This window comes from Pholcus phalangioides, unplaced genomic scaffold, assembly GCF_987345545.1.
Source record: "Pholcus phalangioides strain wild (caught in Gottingen) unplaced genomic scaffold, Ppha-v1.0 ptg000009l_1, whole genome shotgun sequence".
NCBI lineage: Eukaryota > Metazoa > Arthropoda > Arachnida > Araneae > Pholcidae > Pholcus > Pholcus phalangioides.
Window position 1 is genome coordinate 30,240,850 of NW_028301602.1, and position 24,147 is coordinate 30,264,996.

The 24,147-nt window shown below is 37.1% G+C and overlaps 1 protein-coding gene across 1 annotated transcript in view; it reads right to left on the minus strand.

Annotated features, from left to right (window-relative positions):
• LOC149082680 (alkaline phosphatase-like) overlaps positions 1-24,147 on the minus strand; it is a 68,882-nt gene that overhangs the window by 21,753 nt on the left and 22,982 nt on the right. Inside the window, exon 2 of the mRNA XM_089235951.1 lies at positions 518-738. Within this exon, the coding sequence (XP_089092077.1) occupies positions 518-738 (221 nt within the window). The remainder of the gene's footprint in view (positions 1-517; positions 739-24,147) is intronic.

Sequence of the window (24,147 nt, forward strand, 5' to 3'; positions counted from 1 at the left end):
GATCGGTGGAGAGAGAGAAAGAGAGATATGGGAGAAAATATTAGAGAGGCAGATCCGTATAGAGAGAGATATGGGGGTGATTGGTAGAGAGAGAGAGAGATATGGGGGTGATTGGTAGAGAGAGAGAGAGATATGGGGGTGATTGGTAGAGAGAGAGAGAGATATGGGGGTGATTGGTAGAGAGAGAGAGAGATATGGGGGTGATTGGTGGAGAGAGAGAGATATTTGGGGGGGGGGTGATTGGTAAAGAAAGAGAGATATGGGGAGATTATTAGAGAAGCAGATGGGTAGAGAGATATGGGGGTGATTAGTAGAGAGGTAGATCGGTAAACAGAGAGAGGGGGTTGATGGTAGAGAGAGAGAGATGGAGATGAGACTAGTAGAGAGAGATATGGAATAATAGAGATAAAATGGGGCGCACTTCTCTTCAAACAGCCAACTTTTTTTAGTTGTAGAAGTTGGCTCTCACTGAAAGGTTTCACTATGCAAATGTGATGAATATGGTCGCGATACATACTTTCGCCAGTGCCACATGTTGGAATTTCTCGAAAGCCAGCTCGTTCTCTTCACCCGTGTGTCCTTTCCTTTGACCGCCAAGTATTCTCGCTGTGGTGACCGTCGTGAGTCCCATGCCGTCGCCAACGAATAGAATCAGATTTTTGGCCACATTGTAATTCCGGTCGTCCTGTAAGTTCCTGATGAGTTGGCTTCTCGCTTGCTGGTACCAATACCACCGATCTGGAAACAACAAAAATACTTCTGAGACAATTGAATTTTTGATACGAAAAACTAGAAAAAAAAATCTAATTTTATCGCTTGGATCAGCGTTTCTCAACCTTCCTGAGCCCAAGGACCATTAAAAGTCGGAAACAGTTTGACGGCCCACTCACTTCATATCGTGAGTGGTGTGGCCATATGACCAGTATTTTATGAGACGTTCTTGTATTTTTGGCCGTTTCGACATTTTCATACAACGACGCTGATTTGGATTTTTTATCTTCACTAAAATCGTGATTGCAAAGAACTATCGCATTCTATAGATTGCATTGTGATAATTATTGTTATTAATTACATTGTTATAACTGATAAGTAGCTATATAAATTGCATTGTGATAACTGATAAGTATGGCTATAAATTGCATTGTGATAACTGATAAGTATGGCTATAAATTGCATTGTGATAACTGATAAGTATGGCTATAAATTGCATTGTGATAACTGATAAGTATGGCTATAAATTGCATTGTGATAACTGATAAGTATGGCTATAAATTGCATTGTGATAACTGATAAGTATGGCTATAAATTGCATTGTGATAACTGATAAGTATGGCTATAAATTGCATTGTGATAACTGATAAGTATGGCTATAAATTGCATTGTGATAACTGATAAGTATGGCTATAAATTGCATTGTGATAACTGATAAGTATGGCTATAAATTGCATTGTGATAACTGATAAGTATGGCTATAAATTGCATTGTGATAACTGATAAGTATGGCTATAAATTGCATTGTGATAACTGATAAGTATGGCTATAAATTGCATTGTGATAACTGATAAGTATGGCTATAAATTGCATTGTGATAACTGATAAGTATGGCTATAAATTGCATTGTGATAAGTATGGCTATAAATTGCATTGTGATAAGTATGGCTATAAATTGCATTGTGATAAGTATGGCTATAAATTGCATTGTGATAAGTATGGCTATAAATTGCATTGTGATAATTATGGCTATAAATTGCATTGTGATAATTATGGCTATAAATTGCATTGTGATAATTATGGCTATAAATTGCATTGTGATAATTATGGCTATAAATTTCATTGTGATAATTATGGCTATTTATTTTACCGTCCCCTTAAGAGATTCATGGGTCCCCGGGCCAAATGGCACCCTACCTTGTAAATTCTAGAAAATTTCAACCGGTTCTCATTTTTGTGAGGCCTCTCTTCTCTTGAGGCTCCCGGACCGTGCCCGAGTGGGCCAACGCGTCAAGATGCCACTACTTTGAGTGCCGTGGGTCGCTTATTAGGTGCACTGGATTTGTGCCGCAGTGATGTGCAAATATGCCGTGAGTCACGCGATAAGCGAATGTGCCGCGGGAAACTAGCACTCTGAAACTCGCGGGCCACTTAAATACTTTGGAGCTGACTATAAATATGCTACGGGCCACTTGAAAGATCTGTAAATATGCACGGTCAATTAAGTGAACTTTAAATGTGCCACGGGTCGCTTATAGTCTCTGAAACTGTGCCTCGGTGACTGCAAATCACATAAGTCATCTGGTAATTTTCTACCTAGTTTATATTTTCATGAAATTAGGCTTGATGTCACGGGTCGCATTTGGCTAGCGGGAATGGAGCACGTATATTCTATATGAAATCACCACTTTTTTTCGTGAGATAATTGCTACCTGTTTTACTGCGGTTTTCATCAGCCCTTTTTTTTGCCGATCTCCCCGTTAAAACGTCTCAGAGCAGAGAGCAACAAGCCTACAGCACTACAAACTTTCATTCATTTTACACTTCACTCATGGTTCGAAGAAATAGATGGCGGCACGATAACAAGCATTACACAGAAACAAACGTCACGTCAAGTTCACAACACATACCCCGACATTCCAACATGTACCAATTCGTTAGAAGTTCCGTGGAGGAATATGGACAAGTTGCATGTGTGGTTTAATAGTAGCTGCTTTAGCACTAGCAGCCCTTTATTTCCTTGTCCTTCGGCAATTTATACCTGCTTATATCCCTCTTTGGCACAGAGTGGGAGCCATGTTCTTATTTTTCTGAATGAAACATGACCATGCTAAGTCGAAAAGGTCTAATCTTTCATTTGAAAAAAGAAAGATATTACTAATATATGACTTTCATACAACAGAATGAATGAGTTTTAATTCGATTAAAATTAAATTGTCAAATCTGGTCCGCGGACCATAGTTTGAGAAACACTTGCGTAGAACAGTGTTTTTCATCCGCTGGGCCGTGAGCGATTCAGTTTCATTTTTTCCCACTTATTTCTCATTAGGGGCCATTCAAGTATTGTATCAGCATAGATGGGAGGTTAAGGGGGTTTCCGATTTTCTGACTTTTGAAGACGGGGGGGGGGGGTGTTCTAGAACTGTACCGCGGGTTATTTAAGTGATTTGTGAATGTGCCACGGGCCGCTTAAATGTTCAGGAACATTGCCACAGGTCATTTAAGCGATCTGTAAATGTGCCGCTTAGATCATTTTTACAAAATTAGGTTTGAGAGGGCAGGCCACATCAGATAACCTTCAGGCAGACATTTGATCCGTGGGCCAAGGGTTTACCATATGTCTTAAAGGGTGGGTCACAATGAATTTCTTAAAAATAAATTTTGAGTTCTTAGCCTTCAAATAGCATTGAGATTAACAGAAATTGATTATGGGATTATGATTGTACATATAAAGGTATTTTCTTTGGAAATTAGTTGGAAAGTACTTTTTACATTAAAAAAATAAATGTTCGTCAAGGGGGGTGCACGAGCCCCCATTCCCCCCCCTCCCACGTACGTCTCTGATCCCACCAATATGCGTTAGGAGGTAGGGGACAGTGCTGACGGGAAGGGGGTCAAAAATGGCTAAAAATTTGTTGACGTAATACTTGAATGGCCCCTTAGCTGTGTGTATGACAGTCTTCCACTTACAAAAAGGGGAATCAACCGGGCCACGGGCTTCCCAAGGTCGAGAACCACTGGCTTAGAAGACTACTCAAAGTAGAGATACTTTGAGATACTTGAGAATCCTTCTCAAATATCTGTTCATATCTAAGAAAACTAGCCGTTTCTCTTCCGCCTCTCATTTTGATGAAAGGTCGACGACGTCAATCGTCAGACACATTCCGATTGGTTACTTCTTTCCGGTTCTTTTTTCGGCATCAAGACGATTGATGATCCTCAGGTTAGCCGAGGGTATCGTGTATACAATCGCTAATGACGGACAACGGCCTGTTTAAGGAGACTGATAAGAGTGCTAGGATTAAAATCTGATCCGTGTTATTCGAGGAATTATCAGTGTTATTTGGCTTCTTTGTTGCACTCGAAATATGAGGTCGAAATGATCGTTCTTCATAAAAAGAGGACATCATACGGATCCTAAGAGGTTTTCTCCTAATGATTATTTCCAAAGATTTATTTAATGATTTATTTATTAGGTACAATCATTATTTATGTTATCGAGTCGTCCACAAGATTAAAGTCGCTAAAATGAAGAAAACAGTTCAATTGAATGCTACTACTATTTTGCTATCTCTATTTCCCTTTTACACTATAAAAAAATAATTATAAAGCTACACTTTCTCTCTTATCGTTACTTATAGCCAAATCCTGAACCGTTTCACTTGGAGTCAACTTTTGCCCACGAAAACATATACATCAAATCTGTTTTCAGTTGGCAAAATGTTATAAGTAGCTTTTTCAAAATTTCGCAACGGCAAATTTGTAAATAACATTTTGCCAAAATGCAATACTATGGTTTTTATTGAGTTATTACAATTTGCCTCCGTCGTTTCCTCAAAAACTGAAAGAGAAAGACGAAATTTTGCCAAACTTCAAAAATTTTTACCCGGAATGCGAACAATTCCATTTTTTAGGAAAAGTGACTTATGACATTTTGCCATTTGAGCACAGAAATGATGTTACACAACATCGTAAAAGCGGTTTGAGTTAAACAAAAATATATTTTTTAAAAGTTACGAAATATAATTTTTTATGCACTCCCCTTACGTAAGCAATACGAATGCGAACTTGGATAATCCGCATTCTTGGATTATTCGAATTTTAGTAATTCCCCTTTTAGTTTTGTATTCAATTTAATGTTGAAATTTCCAATTTAACTCGAGTTTCCTCCTAATGATTTGGATAATTCAGAGATGTGTCATTTGAAAAAAAAAATTATCTTTTCTCTGAATTCTTGGCCAACTTTTAGTCATCGTTTTTTTCCCCCATGGTTTATGGATCGTTTCTAGAATACAACACGCAGCCTACTTTAACGCATTAAAAATTCTCATTGTGAGGATCCATGTTCGAACCCAGTTGGTGGCATAGTGGTGGCTGGCTGAATCTGGTTTTCTGCGGTTTACCTGATTCGAGGAGCGAATGCGCGTGAGCCGGTCTCTCATTTGAAAATGTCTATCTGCACAGAGCAGGCAGACCCAGAACACGATACTGACATAACAAGAAAAAATTCAAGCATTTACCCTTTTTGCTTTTGAATATAGGACACAGATGGCAGCACTAGCAAGAACACGAAACAAGAACAACTCTAACAACATAAATACGCAAGGGCCATGCACATACAGTACATACACTCACACAACACGTGTTCAGATTTGTCAGAAATTCCTCAGAGGAATGTGTGCGAGGTGCATGTTCGGTAAAGTTGTAGTCTCACGTGGTCTTGGAAATAAGAGGATAGATGGCAGCACCAGCAAGAAAACGAAGCAATTTCAGCTCTGGAAACATAAATACGTTAGGGGCCGCACATACGTTCAGAATAAACATTCCGTCATGTACGTACCGATTAATTGGGAATTCCACAGAGGAATGTGAATGACTTGCATGTCATTTGATCATTTTTGTCGCACCACGGTCATTTTCTGCACACGAGGGCTAACTAGAGACCGGGACCTACAATTTATTGCCGATTCCGAACGGCAGGCTTGTTTTTTATACTCATCGAGTGGTTGGTGCGCTAACCCCTCAATGGGGGACTCCCTTTGGTAGCAATTTTTTTGCTGCGGTCAAGTCGCCGTTTTTTTTTTTTTTTGCTGTACCCCTGTGTCAAAAAACTTTTCTGACAAGGACGAACTGGGTATCGAACTCGCGACACCTCTAACCATCCTTTGGTACTTTAGGCGAGTGTCTTGTCGACCGGGCTACCGCGTTCTGACTTGCATGTCAAGTAGTAGTAGTGGTCTTGCCTAGTAGTTAACAACATGCTCTAACTTCGTAAAAATTGGTTTTATTTTAGAGTTTTTAACGATATTTATCACTTTCCCCCTTCTTTTCCCTAAATTTAGGGAAACAAACGAATGTCCGAACCGGCTGCATTAGTAAAAGAAAAACAACACTTACTATTTTAATTAACACCGTATATATACTAATACTATTCCAAAAGAGATATTTTTGAATGGAAATTTCTGGTTTCGGTTATTTCTAGTGAAATGCAATAAATACTGCAAATAACACTTTCAGCTACCCCGTGACAATCTCATCAATTGATGATGATGATGTCCTTTCCAATTCTCAAAAAAATAAAACGTAGTGGCACTATCATGATATTGCAACGCGGAGAATGTTTCCTACATCCCAGGTGATGAAGTTTCTATGATGGTCTCGTATTCTATGTCGCGATGTGTTAGCCAGAGGCGCATTCAGTGATGGAAAAGAACGCTATACCGTATAGTGTGTAGGATCGCGCAGGAGGTATCTATCGCTCTCCCCGCTTTTCCAGGATTCCCGCCTAGCCGAGAACATCAAATGGTTCCTATCCTTTGGCAGTTTTATTGCCCACCAGCAGAATCTCTACTTTTTTGTTATTTCTTCAGCTTCTTCTATTGTTTCTTCAATTTTATTGCCCTTTGCTTGCTCAACACTTGGATCGTTTGGGGGGGGGGGGCGCCCTTCTCCACAACTTTTTTGGTATTTTATAGTTTTGTTTGACGCCAAGGGAACCTTAGATTTGAGTGAAAGGGGTTGGGGAAAAGAAAAAAACCTCAGGGAATTTCGGCAACTTTTTGCTATTTTTTTCTCCCCCGAAGAAAAACAAAACTATCCTTACTGATGGCGATTTTGTTCACGGCCTTTCTTTTAGGCCAAACTTTTTGCTTTCTTTCGTTGTTGTTTAGGCTTCACAAGTTGGAAAAATAGTTTTGGTCTATACCAGAAACTTCCACCGGAATAAAACTTGCCTCTCTGTGGATAGATCCCTTGGAATCTTCTAGGAAAAAATAAATTTCTTCTCCAAAGAAAACCATATCCAAGTATTCGTATATTTCTACTGTTATTCTTTTTTCTTTTACCCTTCATTTAACTATACGAGATACGGCCGAAAACTTTACTTGCACATTGGAATTTCTCTCTCATATCCTTTGTTTAGTACGATTGTTCTCCATCTTTTTATAGAAAAGGCATAAAACATTTGACTTATGTTGTAAAAAAAAAAGATATATATATATCAACGTTCTAGGGGAAAAATTCCAATTTTTTTGGACGTTTCTTTATGGGTTTTTGGTAACAGGAATAGCTTTCCAGATGATGGTGCATGGGGCTGAATTCACCTCATGTCCATAAAGTTCTTCCAGAATGGTCCATTCTGTAACCACTATGTACTGCCACTACTACCATTCTGTAACAGTAGAATCACGAATTTTTTAGATCCAAGAGGCAATGTGAGCAGAGTGAAATTCCAATATAATTCAGCCAACGTGGCGCTTTTTTATCGACCTTTGACTAAACGGAAAGCATATTGTCTCCCACACACACACACACACACACAGAGATGATAGCGATTTCTTATTTTGTTTCCTCTATAAAATTCAATCAGAAAATTCTTTTGAATGAGGCAAATTTTTTAGGGGGTGTAGCATAGCACGTTCGATGATAGAAATGCCTGAATATTTATAGCATTGACTTCTATCCCTTTCAGACTCAAGCATTCATTTTTTTTCTGGAATTTCCAAAATGTTTTTGAATTTTTGGTACACAAAAATGCATTAAAAACATAAATGCCGGCAAATATTTATTTTTCCCGCAAATTGGTTTTGTCCAAACACCAGTGGAATAAATTCAAATAAGTCTTCCCTGTTTTATTTGCTCTCTCCCCATCATCACGAAGTGTTGTTGCAACCCTATGAAAAAAAGTAGTTATTTTTATCCCGTCATGTATCCTTCTACTATATGTAGCCTATATGAAAGAGCGAAAGAGAACATTTACGTGTGGGTGAAAAGAGAAATGTACTTCGTACCTACTCTATTATCTGTAATACTTACAGATAAGAGAGAGTATAGTATAATACATAAGAATATCTCTTATATTATATAGTTATCTAATTATACTGGTTTCCTTTTAATTTTTTTTTTTTAACTTTTCTACTTGTGTCCCGCTACTCAGTGAAGTGACGTAGGCGATAGCGGGAATGTCACGTGACTAGTCAGTCAAAATGGCCCATTTCTACATGTGCCATTTTGTTATAAGTTTCTCAAAAGAGTATTTACGAGACGCATATATACGGTTTGGTAGTCAGTCAAAATGGCAGCGTCTGCAGTGGTGGTTTTGTATCCCTGAATTGAGAAAAACAGAATTTGTAATTGCTGGGTTTTGTCATTTTCAGTCCAGTTGGAGAATAGGGTCATCTTCTAACAACTATGGCATCCACTGCAAATTTTCTTCTCGTAAAAAAAGACACAAGAACACAAAATGCCTTCTCTACTGCCAATACTGCCATTTTGAGCGTACAGGTCTCTCAAATCTACGGATCGCAGTTGAGATCTCTATCTTCAACTGTCACTGTTTTATAACATCTGGAAACTGCGGACTTCTTTGTGAATCACCCTGTATATTTCTATTAATGAAATTTCATATTATCCGTAGACCAAAGTTGCACAACCTTTCCAGTCACGGACCAGATATCCGGTATGTCTGCCACTTGCGGGCCAGAAACTTAGATGGTTGGTGACTATATAACAGGTGTTTTAAGACACATTCCCGTAATTTTGGTCACGCTAACTTTTTCTTTAAAATATTTTTTCCCCTTATTTTCAAAGAGAATTGCTTGAATTTTTGAGATAAAAAATTAAGATTATTTTCATGACTTTATTTTAATGAAATTACTGCCTTTGAAAACGTTTCTTCTCTATAATTGACAAATTTACTTGCCTTTGACAATTTTTTGGCTGTAATTGGCAACTTTACTTGCATTTGACAATTTTTTGGCGATAATTGGTGATAACCCGTATGGATTGCGATTTCCCCTATTTTTATAAAGAAAATATGCTCAGCCTTCGAATCTTATCGTACCGTGTGTGTATTGATACTTTTCCAATGGAACAACACTTTTGTGAGAGAAATGGAACGTCTTGGCGGGCCACCTTTGGCCCTCGGGCTGGAGGTTGTGGAGCCCCTAATCTATACCCATAAGTTTAGTAAAGAGAAAGTTCGAATTCAAGTTTCCTTCGTTGAAAGGGCCAAAAAAAAAAAAAAGTAAGCATACGAGATATGCAGTCTCTTATATCTCTTTGTTAAGGCATAGCGGCGGGCCATGTTCTGGTTAGGCGGAGACGACATACTGTCACCTTAATCTCCACGGAAAAATTACGAAATGTTTCTAACCAATTAGTGGATCAAAAATCCAGAAATTATTTGAAACGATGATTCTATTCCCCCGCTGAAAATCTCTCCCGAGTACATAATTAAGACATCATTAACATCTGAATCCCTCCCTTATTCATCAAAGAATTAAAACACTGACAAGATCCGTCCCTTAAACACTCAAATTATACATTAAAAAAGAAAATCTTTTCTTAATTCCCACGAGACAAATCCTCGACCCTTTTTCACTTTTTAATAGATTCTTTCCCTATTTAGAAGCAAAATCATGATTAAAAAAAAAAAAAAAAATACATGTACCGAGTTTTTTATATGTACAGAAACTTTCCTCTTTTCAACAGTTATTTAACTCGTACTACTTTTCTTCTCTTACAGGAAATTCTGCAAAGAATAGCGGATTAATCCGTCTCATTTCCCGCGCATTTTTAGTGGCTTTCATCATTGGAAGGCAATATTCAGAAAAGAGAAGAAAAAAGTAAGAAAGTCTTCTCTTTTATTTTCGGTTACTTTCTTCAGAAGCTTTTGTAATCCGTAAGAAAGCAACGCTTAGGTTTTTCCACATCATCAGGTTGACGAATTAAATGGAAGATTTCGTTTCCCTGCCGCAAATTTTTTTGCTATTTTTTCTCGTCCTTTTTGTTCCTATATGTTGTTTTTGTTCCCTCACATTTTCATCGGATGAGACATTATTTCTCTTTTTACCAGGAAATTCCTTTGTTTCTTTTAGTTGAAAGGATTACAAAGTTAGGATCACGTATTATTACTACTTTATTTTATTTATTATGAAAAAAATAAAGGGTTTCTTCTTTTTACGTTGTAATATAAAGAAAAATATAAGATAATATTCTCTTCTATAGTAGTAGAGAACATCTTAAGTTAGTTTTCTTAGAGAACCAAACCAGTTCCGAGAAATATCTTAAGTTAGTTTTAGAAAACGATCCTATACTCGGGAAATATGAGACATTTATTGTTATTGTTATTACTTTTTTTTTTTTGGTTTCTTTTTTTTATGGAAACGGAGCACCTTCATTAAATGTAATGACATAATACTGTACAGTATAGTATGTCTGTGTGTATAAAATAAGATTATATTCGTGTCTGTTTTCTATTACGAGTTTATCACATGATAAATATAAAATTGCTTTTGTGCAATTTCGTTTTTTTTACGGAATTGCTCGTATAGTAATGGATATTGTTTTTATTTTTTTATGTACCATTTTGATTTGCTTATTTATTTGGTTTATGGAATCGTTTGGCAGCGATTATTTGCCTTGTATCCATTGGATAAAACTCATTGACTTGGCTTGAATGCTGTTTCATGCCAGTTGCTGGTATGGAAGAAATAATTTGATCGTTTTTGCACCAAAAGGAGCAATTTTATACATGTGAGGGGATAATATTGTCCCTTATTGAGAAGTTGATGTGTTAATACGTTGGCGACATTTGGCATTGGCTAAATCGGTGGAAGCAATTTTGAGGCAAGCATGCTTGCTGCCCATGATACTTTCGAAAATGGCACTCGGAAGTTGTCACAAAAATGAAAGAGGAAAAACATTTGAAAATATCACATCTCAAATTTAATTGCAAGTTTTTGGTACACCGACAGATTTATTTAAAATATGGTACAGCCCCCGTGCTTATGGGAAAGATGTAAACCGTAAATTTGACTTTCAATGATAAATACCAAGTAGCACGCGAAAAAATTTATACGATGGGGAGCGGCATGTGCTTTGAAATTGGCACTGGTAAGGAAAAAGATGGCCAATACTGAACAAAACGATCCTGAAGTCACCTCAGCCCCATCTCTATCACTGAAACAGAAGTATCTTTTGTCCGGAAAAATTGCTACTTTACCACACACAAACTCGGGGTCACATCGCCATATAGCAATTTACTACAGCTAGAGTTGGAGCGCAAATGAAGGCGCCATCTATCTAGGGTCTCCTCAAAGCTAAAGAAAGAACTTGGTATGTCTGGAAAGACCGAAAACAACTGAATGGGTAGCAAAAATTATGCAGCTTGGGGACGTCTTTTGGTGTGTAAAATCAGGGGTTATTGGACCCTTGTGTTGAGAAGACGGAAGACCTCCAAAAAATTATTGGATTAAATATCCAAAAAAAAAAAAAAATGGTGTGGATGAGATATCGGCTACATAAGAAAAGATTCTCTTCAACGATATAAACAGGTAATAAATTTACATAGAAGATGTCAGTTTTGTCAAGAAAACAATACTTTCAATTTCCCAACAATATTTGTATGCGTCATACAAAAACAAAACGATGTAGGGTTTCTAATCAAAAACTGAATTTATCACTTTTTGTGAGAAAAACCTGAGCCAAAGAAATTTTTTTTTTCAAGGAATTTTATACCACTGTATATCGTTTTGACATTGTGGAAGCAAACTTCTAGGATTTGAGTGGAACGATTCTTATTCAAACCTCGGAAGAAAGAAAAAATGGTCTCAGTGATACGGTATTCATACAGTGGCTGTACAAATTCCCAGATACAGCACGTTTTTGCAAGATCACTACTTCACTAGGTTTCAGACGGACGTGATGTTTAGAAAGGTAAGAAAAGACGGCCATACACACAGAAAAAATAAAATAAAATATAATCCACAGGGAAAGATAAAGAGATTTCTCATAGGAATATAACCGTTTATTCAAAAAGGAGGGGAAGAGTGAAATCGTGATCCGGATTTCACGTCACTTCTTGTTACTATTACTTTGAAAAAAAATTTTTTTTTTGCTCATACAACTTGAAGATACTATTTCGGACGCATACTGTTCGTATTTACTGTGAAATAAATGAGAAATAAAATATTTAGAATTTTGCTCAAAGGCTGGTAGAGAATCTCAATGAAAACTTCCCGCTCAAGTATAAGACTTTCCGGCTTTAAGTGTCTGTATGTTTTGTGACCGTTTTGTCACCAAATCTATTCATCAGGACCTTAAAATTGTGGTTGTTTTTCTTTGACTGTGTAGTGGATATTTTTACTGTTTTTTAAGCCCCTAGGGCTTGGTAAGAATTGGATATCTGTATAAATGTCTCGCGATATAGCAAGCCAAGAAACGTACACAAAATATGAAAATACTGAAAATGCATGTCAAGATATACTAAGTATTGCAGTCATCTCGAAGTGATGTGGCATTGTGCTGGACTCTCATAGTGAGAATCGAAGTTTAAACCCTGTTCACGCACAGCACAGTGGTGGTCGGCTGAAGTTGGTTATCTGCAGTTATCCACTTTCGAACCGGTCTTTCATTTGAAAAAGTCTTTCCTCAGATAACAGCCAGGCCTTCAACACCACACTCACATAATATGAACGTTTTTGTTGTTATCTCTTCAAAGTATAAAAGACAGATGGCAGCTTGAGTATTGCACAAAGCCAGCATAACACAGACAACAAAAATACGTTAGGGCCACGCATGTACATACACATAACACGTTCCTGTAAGCACCAATTTGTTAGAAATTACTCATACGAATATGTTTACGAATTGCTCGTACAGTCAAGTAGCCCTGTACAAGTGAAATGGTGGTAAGACACTCGTCTACCACCATGAAGGTTGACGTCAGGTCTCAGGTTCGATCCGGGGAAAGAATATAGATAGGATTGAGGCAACCACCAATAGATGGTTGGCCTTCATTTCCACCCTAACTCGTTTATCACAGTAAATCGCGTACAGCGATACAGCCGGAGTTGGTGTATGAAGAAGTAGCAGTCAAGTAGTGGTTGCCTCAGTGGTGATAGACTGAATCTGAAGGCCCTGCTGCTCCCAGGTTCCCGTCACCTTATGGGATTTCGAGCCTTCCCGAAAGATGGATGCGACAGGAAATCTGCCGTCTCAAAAACTTATACAGGAAATGATGATAGAATGCGGATGCAGTGATATCATTATGGGGGGGGGGTTGCGTGGGGTCGAAACCAATGTACGTATTGTTCTATGGCTATCGTCATGGATCCCAATGCCTGTCAGACCTCTAGACCAGACAAGGCGGCCTGTGCTCTGTTCCTTTCGAGCTCGGAATTATTGAGAATAATTTCAGAATTGTCAAGAATAATTTCAGAATTGTCAAGAATAATTTCAGAATTGTCAAGAATAATTTCAGAATTGTCAAGAATAATTTCAGAATTGTCAAGAATAATTTGAGAATTGTCAAGAATAATTTGAGAATTGTCAAAAGTAATTTCAGAAATGTCAAGAGTGATTGCATAATTATTGAGAATAACTTCAGAAATGTTAAGAATAATTTCATAATTATTGAGAATAACTTCAGAAATGTTAAGAATAACTTCAGAAATGTTAAGAATAATTTCATAATTATTGAGAATAACTTCAGAAATGTTAAGAATAATTTCATAATTATTGCGAATAACTTCAGAAATGTTAAGAATAATTTCATAATTATTGAGAATAACTTCAGAAATGTTAAGAATAATTTCATAATTATTGAGAATAACTTCAGAAATGTTAAGAATAATTTCATAATTATTGCGAATAACTTCAGAATTGTCAAGAGGAATTCATGAAAGTGTTTGTGAAAAAAAAACTAAAATATTTTGAAAGAAATGAAAATTTAAAATTAATTAAAAAATACAGTAGTTTCAGAATTATTGGGACAAATTCATATGTATACTAAAAGAAATTAACCAATTAATGAAAGGAAGTTATTTAAAAATTAACAAAAATTCAAATTTAATGAAATAAATAAATTCAGAAAATAAAAATTGTTCAATAGTTAGTTTTTGAGATCACTGTGTAATAACCGAGAAACCACGGTATGACACGGCGGCCAGCGGGCTTCGTGGAAATTTAAATTTGGCCCTCAATGTCCGAAAAATTGAATACCCCTGGCCTAGATGGTCCATAATTTCGAGGTAGAATACAATTAAATGAACAATGTCCAAACATGGTCTGTGGAAAATATTTCGAATATGCGTGATGAACCTAAATACAAAAGAACAAAATGCGAATAATCTTTCAGTAGCCTGGTTTGTGACATTTTATCGAACAAAGTCGGAGAAGCATTAATTTCCATTCTATGGATTCGAATACATTTACTTTTTTTTTTAAATTGTATTTCTCCTCCATCGACTATTTTCGCTACAAGAGACCGAATCAGTTTCTGGTGTCAATTCGATTTAAGAATTAAAAATAAATAAATAAAACAAATAAATATAATAACATGGGGACACGCAAAGAACCGCAGAGAAAATTTCCGATTCCAGAGAACAAGAAAAGCGTGAAAAATAAAATACGGATTTCTTTTTGCGTTAAATCGATACGTCTTTCAGATACCGATATATCTGATTCTTATTTTTCTTCCAGCAATTACTTGAACAAAGAGAGAGAGAGAGGGAAAAAGAGCAAAATTATGAAAAATAAATAAAATGAAAAGAAGGTTTTTTTTTCTTTTAAAATGGCTGCTTTAGTCTCGGTTGTTTCTTTCGTTGATCGATTTTCCATTTAGCGTGTTGTATTGAGCTAGAGTTCAAGAGCATAAGTTTACTTTATTATTATCCTCCGTTTTACGCTGTTGAGGTCATAAAAATTCAACGCGGTCTGTCTTCATTTTTTACTCGTAATATCGACTTTCCTCTCTTCCCCCCCCCCCCCACAAGGATTTCCGATGATTTGACGGAATTAAAATTTTCTCTTTCTTAATATACAAGTTAGTATGAAACTATTGGTACTCATTTCTCTCTCGAGAGAATTAACATAGACATTCTACTAAACCAGTGCTTCTCAAAGTATGCGTCGTGTTTACTAGAGGCGTCGCCAATCTTTATCAAGGGTGTTGCGGCTGGCTTTTGACATTCATGATAGGTGCTTTGGAGTGGTTATTTTTTTAGACTAATTCTGAGAATCTGCGGATTGCTATAGCAAAGGAGCAGTGGATGGCAAAAGTTTGAGAACCTCTGTGCTTAAAAGCTATGTGAGAAAATTTCGGGATGGATAGGATGGACCATGAGTCAACATCGTCAATCGAATGCTTCGACAAGGGAACACCAGTATCGATTGGTAAGGTACAATTCCAGGTTGAGGTGTCGCAGGGAATTTTTCTCTAACACTGTTGTGAATAAATGCAATAGCTTACCTCCAGGGGTCGTGAACTCTAATGCAATCATACAAATACTAATATAAACACAAAAGCCACATCTAGTGAATTGCCCAACGAGGTGACTGCTGCTGCTACTACTACTACTACTTAACCGCACATGCACCTCGTACACATTCCTCTTCGGAATTTCTAACGAATCGGCACATGCCGGAATGTGTGTTCTGAGTGAATGTCTGGCCCTAACGTATATGATATGTAGAACTGCGCTTGTTTCGTGTTCACGTTGCCCTCTGCCTTACATTTCCTTAAGTAAAGATGGAAATGGTTGAATTTTCATTTTATGTCGGTATCGTGTTGTAGGTCTGCCTGCTCTCTGCGGAGAGACTTTTTAAATGGGAGACCAGCTCGCATTCGCACCTCGAAGCCGGAAAACCGCAGAAAACCAACAACGTGGTGGCTGAAAGAAGATGCCCATAAAAAATATGGATGTCAAATATAGTAAGCAAAATGCAGCAATCCAATATAAAACAGTCATATATCCAGCATATACAGTCAAACGTTTCTTTTTCAAAAACTCGATTTCTCAGAAAACTCTTATTTCCCGAAAAAAACCCCCTAACAAACAAACATGCATTTATTGCACTAAATCAATGCATTTTCACCGCTCTGTCTCGAAGTAACTGATAGCGAAAGAAAACTCCGAAATTTCTTTTTTTCCGCTTAAATCTGCCTTTTTTTTAGATCGACACGTTCACAAGAAGTACGATCGTTACATTGGGAGAAATCAAGAAGCTATATATCCATATACACATATATCCATATATATACACTATATATCCATATATTTTATATCCATATATTAATTTATAATCTTAATTTTTTATGAGCAGTGAATAACATTTTATCATATTCGTTTTTTTCCTAATAATTACTCTTATTCTGAGTTGTTGTATTCTAGTTACATTTGACATTCGTATTTTATCATATTTCGTACGTTAATTTTTTCTCAGCCACTTCGTTGGGCGTTTTGTGACCTTTGTATTTTAATTTGTACATCAGCCAACAATCCATGGTGTACTCTCAACTCAGAGAATGCAGATATGCACATGTACGAGAGGGTTGTCAGTTCAAATTGATAGATACAATACGTGCCTATAAGACCAGAATTAATGCTATTCTAATCGATATTTGTTCCTCAGAATGAAGTACGAAAATTTGTGTAAAACATTAAAAAAGTAAAAACGAAATTTTTGTCCTTCCTTTAAAAATTTAGAATAATAAAAAACATACTGGAAACCACAAAGAAAAAGAGTGATATCTCTACTCGGAGCTCAAAGGAAACACGTTCCAGGTTAGAGAAGCATATGATCCCTTTTCCAATGACGAGAACGTATTTGCGGCAGAATACAGAGGAATTGATAAACGTCATCACTAGGAAAAACAATGAAAAAAAAAGGAAAATATTTCTTTTTTCACAGTGAGTGTAAGCTTTGTTCTTTGATAGCACGAGTGAAAAAAATGAAGAAAAAACGGCGAGAACGAGCGAAGCTCGAGTAAGTAATGTTTCGATCTTCGGTTGGTCTCGAGAGTATTCGCAACATTAGGTTTCTTCCTCTTTTCACACCTTCTTCCCAGAAAAAACAAACTAAACTTTGAACATTATATTTTATTCTTTTCGCGATTCATTCTATAAAATATCTATATATATACGCACATATAAGTACACGCGTATACAGACAGAGCACGTTCCCGTAAGATCGCTACATCACGAGTATTACGTGATGAGCAAATGCGAGATGGAGTGAGAAAAAAAAATGATCTGTTGGGATTTTACGAATTTATGTTCTTTTTTTTACACATTCTGAACAAACTCTCACCAAATAGAGAGAACAGAAAAATAGGAATGTATTTTCATTGAGGAAGAGCTGTATCGTTTTATATTGGCTGTGACTTTAAACAAGGAACGTGTTTCTCCTTTGTAGAGCATAGTCTCCCCAATTTTTTTTCCAATCGCTCCCTTCTTTAGAAAAGGTTTTATTCCCATCTTAACCCCCCCCCCCCCTCGTCCAATTCAAGTCAGCCCATAGGATCCTTAGCTTAATGTACAATGCGTTTCATAGATTCCTTGAGAAAGCCTCTCGGAAAAAAGAAATTTGCATCTGGTCGATTGAAAGAAACTGATCAAGAGCTGAAAGAAAGAGGTTTATTTTTTTGGCATACACTTTGCCTTCACTATAGCAAGGCCATTGCAAAAGCAGCTCCGCACGCACATGGATCACAGCAAATACTACGGACTGATTACGGAGTACGGAAGTGTTTGTCAACAAGGGAGGGAGGAGAGAACACCTTTCTAGCCTCCTACATAGTCTTGCAGCGTGATAACGATAACTTACAGGGAAAAAAAAAATTAAGTTTGGTAAAACCTTAACTTCAGAATACGCAAAAAGAAAAACTTTCGACGGAAGAAAGATAACATTATCCGAAATCCCGATGATTATAAACAAATGTTTTGCCGTTGACATTGATCCGTTCCATTCTTCGGAAAAGTGATAAAAATACTCAAATGGTAATATTACTTATTTTAATAAGGTGTTGACTGTATATGTGAGGGAAAAATAAAGCCCCCCCCCCCCTTAGAGGGAGGAAACAGTAGCTTACAAAGACGCCTTTTCTCCTTAAGACTTAGTCGATGCCCACGTCCGCCCGAATAAGTGGGTTGTGAATCTCCTCCTCCTAATCAGATCATGACCCGCCACTCTGTCTTAATGAAGAGATTTTAGCAGCTGTTCGAAGACCTAAGCCATTGCTGGGAAATGTGCGTGTGTGTGTTGTGAATCTAACGTGAAGCTTGTTTCTGTGTAAGGGGCCATTCAAGTATTACGTAAGCAAATTTTTAGCTATTTTTGACCCCCCCCCCTTGTCAGAAAAAGTCAGCAAAACGCTGACCCCCTCCCCCTTGTCAGCAAAATTTCGTCATCAGCTCTGCTCCTCTGAATCCTAACTCATATTTTCATAAAGGGTGGTTGATGACGTAAGCATTATCCCCCTCCCCCTTATCATCAAAAGTCAGCAAATCGGAACCCCCCCCCCCCCATCGATGATGACGTAATAATTGAACGGGCCCTAATGCTTTTTTTTAAAGTGCTGTCATCTGCCACCAATTCTTCAAACTATGAGTGAAGTGTAATGTTTGAATAAATGAACTGTAGTAAGCCTGTTGCTCTCTGTTGCGAGACATTTCAACGGGGAGATCGGCTCACATTCGCGCCTCGAAGTTGTTGTGAACCTGGGTTCCATTGATAAAATTATCTTAACTGTGTGTGTGTGCTCTAGTAATCCTCTCATATCAGCGGTACAGTTCTAGGATATTGTTTTTTCCCTCTTTCTTTCAAACCGAACACAACTCAGGTCTATCGCCATCTATGGGCATATTACTACCTAGTGAGTTGCTCTGGAAGTGTGTGTACCTAACAGTCTGAGTGCGTATCTAGTGTTGTGTCTGATTTTTCAGTGCTGCCATCAATATTTCAGAAGTGAAGTGTAATGATTGAATTACTTTTGTACCGTTTATAGATATGTTGTTCTCTGCGGCGGGATTTTTAAAAGGGGGAGATCTGCTCCCATTCGCGCCTCGAAGTTGGGAAACGCAGAAAACCAACTTCAGCCGACCACTCTAGGACTACTACTACTACGACTACGACTACCACCCTACTACTACTACTAAACCAGACAGGCACCTCGTCCTCTGCGGAACCTCTAACGAATTGGTACACGTTGGAATGTGTGTGTTATGTATAACTGATAGCTCATCATGAAAAACGGAAACATGAAAATCATTAGCAATTACAACTTACGATGGTTATTAAAAATTTCTTTTATATTTCCCCCTCTCGAACCTTACGCTCTTAAAAGTTTGAAAGAACATTTACGAAGATTCTCCTAAACCAAAAAAGAAATTAAAAATAAAAATTTTGCTCCTTAAAAACCTCGTTTAAGAGCGACGGGCGTTGAAATGATTCACGTGAATTATTCATCAACACGAGAAATTTATAGCATCTCTTATTGCGGCGATTATATTTTGCGTAGTTTATTAAAATGGAGATAGATGTGTATTAGTTGTTCTCTTCCCCCCGCCCTCTCATACATGGAAGCGGTTATATTCCACGCGTGAGTTATTAGATTGCCCCCATGGATGTGTATTTCAGCATATGAGTAGGATTAATTATTCACGGAACCGGAGAGTAAATGGAATTGTCCACTGAGACAAGTTTAAAACGTATTAGACGTCGCGGAACATTGTTAACAAGAAACCTCGGGGGAGGCGGGCAAGGATACAACAAGACATTAGGGGATGTTTTCGAACAACATGTCCCCGATGACTAAAGACGATGAGGATCGCCATTATTTAGTTCGAATTCTCTCTCCCCTTTAGCTTTATTCGAAAAAACTTTTTTGAAAAATATTATATCCACATTTCGAAAACAACGTAATCCGAGTATAACCATAATCCGAACAAAATTCTCCAAAAGACTCTAATAATTCCGATGCTCGTTTGTTGATTCTAATGTACGGAAATAGCGGAAACATATCCGGGGCCGTAGCCAGAAATTTCGTTTGGGGGTGGGTGGGAGGAACCAAAATGATAGAATAATAGGATTAGGAATACCTTACTGAAATTCTACTGCAAACATGCGGTGTGTATTTGTGGGGATGAGCGTGGGTCGTGTCACGCACACAATGTGTATAAATTGGAATATAAGATTTTGTAGTGTGTGCACTAATACCAACATAACGTATAATTGAGAAATTATATTGACATGTAATAAGCTGGACTGAGATATGCGCCAGTGAATGAAAGGAAAATGCAGCTGTAAGCTAAATATAGTAAAAATAAATGAGTTGAAAAGTAATAATGATACAAATATTGGAAAGGTGCACAATATATACTGTTGTGTGCAAACAATATTTGTGGAAGATTTTTTTATGATTGTCAGCGCATATGAATGCTTTAATTTGATGAAAGAATGAAAACGCCAGGGGCACTTTCTACTTGCGTAATGGCAATGATGGATCCTGCGGTAAGATGAGATTTTTTTTTCCCGGGGTTAAGTATCTCTCATAATCGAGCGAGTCTGACATCATCAGGTTCTCCAAGCCGTCGATCCCTTTGGGAAAAAGAGGGCAAACTATCCCAAGATGATCGGATTAAATCTTCTGGAACCAAAAGTTCCTCGAAATGAATATACTGTCTACATAATTCAGCTGTGTAATTCACTCATGATAGAGTAATATGTTCCATACAACTACTCTAAATATGTATCAATCACTACTGACATGATATTTTTCCTCCGATGAAACATTTGGAAATTATGACAAATATGCCATGAAATGAGAATTATAAGAATCAGACTCGAGACTTTGAAGTGTCTAAGCTGTCTCAAGTACATTTGTAATTATTCAATTTTATTTTTGTTTTTTGTTCTCTGTTAAACCCATATAGAGGACGCTAACATTTTCAATAAAAGTAAGAATCTCATAAAATTTTATTATACGCCATGGCTTGCTTCATGCATTATATTGAAATTAGAAAAATAATCGTGAAAAGAAAGAATTTCTGTTTGTGTGTGTAACAGAATGAAAGTTTAGAAAAAACTCCAACTGAAATTGCCGCGGAGCATGGAATCTCTCGATCTCAGATGTCAAGCAATTATCAAAAATTTGAATGAAATTGAAGATTGGGGAAAGAATGGAAGCTTGATCATAACTTGAAGCTGGAATAGAAGAGAAAATCTTATTTCGATGGTGTCGACCAAGCACTGTATTACAATGGTGTCATGCTGAAAGAGCCAAAAAAAAAAAAAAAATCGCTAAGGCATTTTGAAAACTGAGAGTTTTTCTGTTTAAAAAGGATAGTTTCATAGATGGCATCAGAATCACAATTTGATGTTTAAGACATTGCGAAATATATGACATTTTACGAATTTTACTAACGGTGAGGAACGGGATAATTTCCCACGCATAATCGAATACTCCGGTTAGTCGGATATCAAGTGCTAGAACCGTTGATATCCATTAAGCTGACCGTATATCTCAAAACCAGAAAACAGTGCATTAAAAAAAAATCATAATTCGTTTCTGAAGTCTTCTCTCAACTGGTCTGCATTAGCATAGAAACATTCTTCCGCAGTCTTCTGATTAGCATAGAAACATTCACCAGTGTAACCGAAAGGGGGGATCTAATTTTTTTGCCCAGTGGAGTGCATATTTTGAGAGAAACAACCCCGCTTCAAACTACCATCGATCCAGTTTTTGAGTGACGTCTCTTCCACTTGAAGCGAATTGGAAATGCATGCATTCATACAACAGCTATCGATTCGGTCCAATTCAGCGGATGACCAACCGCGCTCTGCCTAAATCCAATTCTACCACACGAACAGTTACAATATACACTTTTCGAGAAAGTGTTTCGAAAATTCAACCGGTCTACACGCATACTTTATATGGAAATGTCCGACTGACCCTTATTCTGCCCTCTGTGGATCCACGAAGATCTGGATCTGGGAAGGAACAGTGTCTGCGCATTGGATGGAATCACGTAATCGGCCGAAATTCGTGACGTACGTGAATATTCTGGAAATTACCCGAAGTTTCGGAATCCATTTGCATAAGTTTGGAGATTTCTATAAAGTGCGTGAGGGGTGGATATGCATTGGAGAGAGTTGAACGCAAGACAGGATGATGATAGTACCGACTGTATATCTTTCCAGTCGATTTTCCGTGTTGAAAAAAGATCGATATCTTCATGATATGACTAGTTTTCTGAACAAATACTCTTCTCCCGACCAAAATCAAGTTATACTCTTTTTTTTTATGCCTCTCTCTCTCTCCCTTCTCAGATTTTAGGATCGATTTTTCCATTTAGTGTCTTCTCAGAAAGAAACTCACAAACAGAGGAGATAAATAAACACGTAAAGGATGAAGAAGATTCTGTTGCCGATGTTAGGTGGGTGTTGCTGGTGTTTTTTTGATTTATGAAATTTCGATTCCACGCTGCTGCTGTACTACGAACGAACCACACACGCTAACAGTGGCTCCTAAGATTGTTAGATACATTCATTTGGTATTATCACGCTTGCTAACTAAAATTCATTTTTTTTTTAATTTATACACTCTTAAAGTAGTGTATAAATAGCTATACAAAGCTATACTTTAGTTATTTCCAATCCATGATGCTTCCAGGTACTATCTAAAAATTCGTAGAAAGCTTACAAATCCCTAGAAATTCGTAGAGGCTCATGAATCTCTAGAAATTCATATTAAGTGTTGTTATTCATATTAGGTGTTGTCGTCATATTATAAGTGCTGTTCTACAAACTGATAGAAAGCTTATGTAGTTCTAAAAATTTGTAGAATGTTTTTTTATTTCTAAACATTCGTAGGAGGCTTGTGTATTTCTGGAATTTTATAGAAAACTTATCCTAAAAATTCGTAGGAGGCTTATGTATTTCTAGAAATTTATGGAAGACTTATCCTAAAAATTCGTATTAGGCTTATGCATTTCTAGAAATTTATAGAAGACTTATCCTAAAAATTCGTAGAAGGCTTATGAATCTTTAGGAATTTGTAGAAGGCTAGCTCTAGAAAGTTAAAGAATGGCTATGAATCTCTAGAAATTCTTACAAGATTTACGTGCTGTTGTTCCATAAATTGATAGAAGGCTTACGTAGTTCTAAAAATTTGTAGATCACTTTCGTACTTTTAAAAATTAGTTGAAGACTTATTATTTCTAGAAATTTATACAAAGTTCATGTAGTTCTAAAAATTCGTATAAGGCTTACGCAACTCTATAAATCGTAGGAGGCTAGCTCTAGAAATCCATACAAGGCTTATGAATCTCTAGAAATCCGTAGAAGTCTTATGCACCTCAAGAATTGTGTAGAAAACTAAAAATTTTTAAAAGTCTTATGTAGCTTTAGAAATTCGTAGAAGGTTTATGTAGCTCTAGAATTTCTTAGAAGGATTATGTAGCTGTAGAATTCCTTAGAAGGATTATGTAGCTGTAGAATTCCTTAGAAGGATTATGTAGAAATTCGTGAAAAGCTTACGCAGCTCTAGTCTCTAGAAATTCGTAGAAGGCCTACTGCTAGAAACGAGTAGAAGAAGGGCATGTATTCAATGCTGCCTCAACTCATAGGCACACCGGGTATGACCCGTGGATTTCATGAAAATTGGATATGATAAAATCTTTGAAAGTAAGTATGCAAATTGATATGCAAACATTTCTAGTCAGGCATCACATTGTCCGGGGGCCCACGATGCTCTCAAGATGACCCTGCACATACCCCTCCCCCACGAATGCGTAAAAGGCATATACACCTTATGGAATTTACGTGACGGTACAAATGCTTAGGAGCCTGTGGATTGCGTAATTTCAGAAGCATGGGGATCGCATATGCATAGCAATGCGTAGGAAGTGTTCTCTTTCCTAAAAATGCCTGGATTACGCAATTCTAAATATAAGTAGACTTGCATATGCTTAGAAAGGCATATGTGGGTATAGTATTCCTAGAAATTCGTATGATTCTTGCCAAGCATTAAACATGCATACGTTGCTTGCGTGTGAAGCATACTATGTTATCAATATACCGCTTTGAAATGTGTAGAAAATGCACGTATCTCCTAAGCTTGGACAGCTTTACCCCTAAAAATGAAAAGTTAAC